Below are 2403 nucleotides of genomic sequence, written 5' to 3'. Positions count from 1 at the left end.
AAAGACCCTTCATAGGTCTAGTTCCAGAGCATGGGAGGGTCCGACACATAGTAGGTGCACAGTAAACGTGATCTCCCTTGCTTTGTTTCACTTCAGTAATGAAGAGGCAGGAATGTTCTTTGAAGATTTTTTTTTTTTACCAGGTGACCTACAGGGTGACATGTGAGGCACAGGACACTATCCAGGACACCTGCACAGGCCCTGACGGTGGGTCTGTGCCCAGTGTTAGACGATGGGGACAGAGACACGCAGGGCAGGGCGGCAGCCTATGGGCGATTTGGTGCCCTCAAAACCAGCCTCCTCACCCCTCACACCCTGGCCATTCAGGGTAGGGTGGGGCTCTGTGTGCAAAGGATGCTCTCTGCACTCCAGCCTGCCTCCAGGGGCCTTGCCTCTGCCCCTCACCTTCAGAAAACTGTTCCTGGAAGGCCTGCCCTGCCCTCCCATGACCTGCTCTGTTTACCTAAAGCCCAAAAGAAATGAAGTATTTTCCACCTGCTGAGAAGTCAGGGCAGAGAACAAAGTTCAGGGTCAGATGGGTCTGGCTTCCAATTTCAGTCCCAGCCTTGGTCTGCTCGCCTGCCAGCGGGGATAAGCCTGCTCCTAGGTGAGGTCCTGGGACTAGTACCGGTGCCTGTAAGGCCTGCAGCACGTGGTGGGGGCCATTTGACTCAGGCACTCATTCTCACGGGGGGAACCCAGGGCCTGAGCTGGGCCCCACGTGGCCTTGTGAGCCCCACACACTGGCTCTGTAACACTCCTCCACCATCTCGGCCTCTAGCCTCAGTCACTAAGCAGAACAAGGCCCCCAAGTCTCATTTCCAGTTTTTAATGTTTTTCTTGTAAAACCAAAAATATAAAACTGGCAGGGGAATGGAAAACACGTTCTGTACATTTTATATACACGAGGTCTGTGATTTTTAAAACTATCTAGCAGAGAAAAGGAAGACACAGTCAAGGGGACGTCACAGGTCACAGATCCTGACAGGTGGTACTTCTGACCACCCGGTTCAGGCTTGGACGATTGCTCCCGGCCAGTGCGGGGCAGCCGCTGCAAACCCAGCACCCTGAGAGTGTGGAGAGCTTTGCTCTGGCTGCTCAGGCTGGGTGCGTGGAGGCTGGGGACACACGGCAGGTGGGCAAGGGAGCATCTGTGGTGGAGGGTGGACAGGCGTGGGCTGGGCCTTCCTTCAGGTGTCCGTGTAGATGGAGGGGATGTGACTCAAGCAGTGGTCAAAGGCTCCATTGGGGAAGAAGCCGCAGTCCTCCGGGCCGCTGGACACGATGTCTTCAGATGGCTGTGGTGGCAGCACTGTGGGGCATGGGGCCTCCGCCAGGGCCTCGTAGCCTATGGGTGCGGTGGGGGGAACAGGGTCTGGGCTGGAGGACTCAGAGGCTGTGCCTTGTCATCTTTTCCCGATGTCCAGACCCCACCCACCTGCCCGGGGGCTCTCCTTACAGCATCCGCTCCACAGGGCCTGCTCTGAGTCCTCTGCCCTTCCAGGCAGGGGAGGTGGATGGTGGGTGGGGAGGGCCTTGGGAGGAGGTGCCCTGGTCCTTGTACCCCAAGAGGCCCATGGCAGCTGGGAAGACGGGCATGTGCTGGCCTGGGGTGGGGGTGTCTTTCACCCAGTGCTGGCCTGTGGGGCAGAATGTGTGTGTGTGGGGGGAGGGGGAGTTATCATAGCTCTTGCCCAGGAGGCAGGTCCCCTCCTGACAGAAGAACCCCGGCCCACCCCACGCTTTCAGGTTCCTCCACCCCACCAGACACAAGCAACCTAAAGAATGGGACCAGCACTCACTGGGCACTTACTAAGGGCTCGGTAAAGCCGTGTCTCATTTAAGCTTCACAATAATCTTGGGAGGTGCAGTTCACTATCCCATTGTACAGCTGAGAAGATGGGCTCAGAGAGGGCGAAATACTTGCCCAAAGTCATATTGCTGGTAAGTGGGGCAGCTGGGATTTGAACCCAGGTCCATGTGGCTCTGAGACACCTGGCTCTTCCATTGGACATGCTGTCTATGGGTGGGGTCACTGCTCAGAGGCCCTCAACCGGGGAGGGCCTGGAGAGAAGCCTGGGCAGGTTGCCTTATCCAGTCCCTGCCCCAAGGGCTCTGTGCCTGAGCTGTTGTCATGGACTTCTATAGCCTAAGAAGACGGGCCTCAGTCTTCCTATATGTGTAATGGATCAGGCTGAACTATTCCTGAAGCCCCACGGCCCCACCTTGTCAGTCTGGATTCAATCCTGTGTGTCTATTCTCAGCTTGGCAGAGGAGGTGTGGGCAGCTGAGCAGGGCCTGGAATGGGTGCTGGATGCTGGGGAGAGGGGAGGCCAAAAGAACCCCCTACTCTATGTGGGGACATGGAAGCAAACCCCCTACTCTATGTGGGGACATGGAAGC

General features: G+C 57.1%; 1 protein-coding gene across 1 annotated transcript in view; it reads right to left on the bottom strand.

Annotated features, from left to right (window-relative positions):
• Positions 1 to 813: 813 nt before the first annotated feature.
• GLIS1 (GLIS family zinc finger 1) overlaps positions 814 to 2403 on the bottom strand; it is a 219832-nt gene continuing 218242 nt past the window's right edge. The window contains exon 11 of the mRNA XM_019666377.1: positions 814 to 1348. Within this exon, the coding sequence (XP_019521922.1) occupies positions 1191 to 1348 (158 nt within the window). The 3' untranslated portion in view covers positions 814 to 1190. The remainder of the gene's footprint in view (positions 1349 to 2403) is intronic.

This window comes from Hipposideros armiger, unplaced genomic scaffold, assembly GCF_001890085.2.
Source record: "Hipposideros armiger isolate ML-2016 unplaced genomic scaffold, ASM189008v1 scaffold_469, whole genome shotgun sequence".
Classification (NCBI taxonomy): domain Eukaryota; kingdom Metazoa; phylum Chordata; class Mammalia; order Chiroptera; family Hipposideridae; genus Hipposideros; species Hipposideros armiger.
This window is presented reverse-complemented; position numbering and strand designations above follow the sequence as displayed.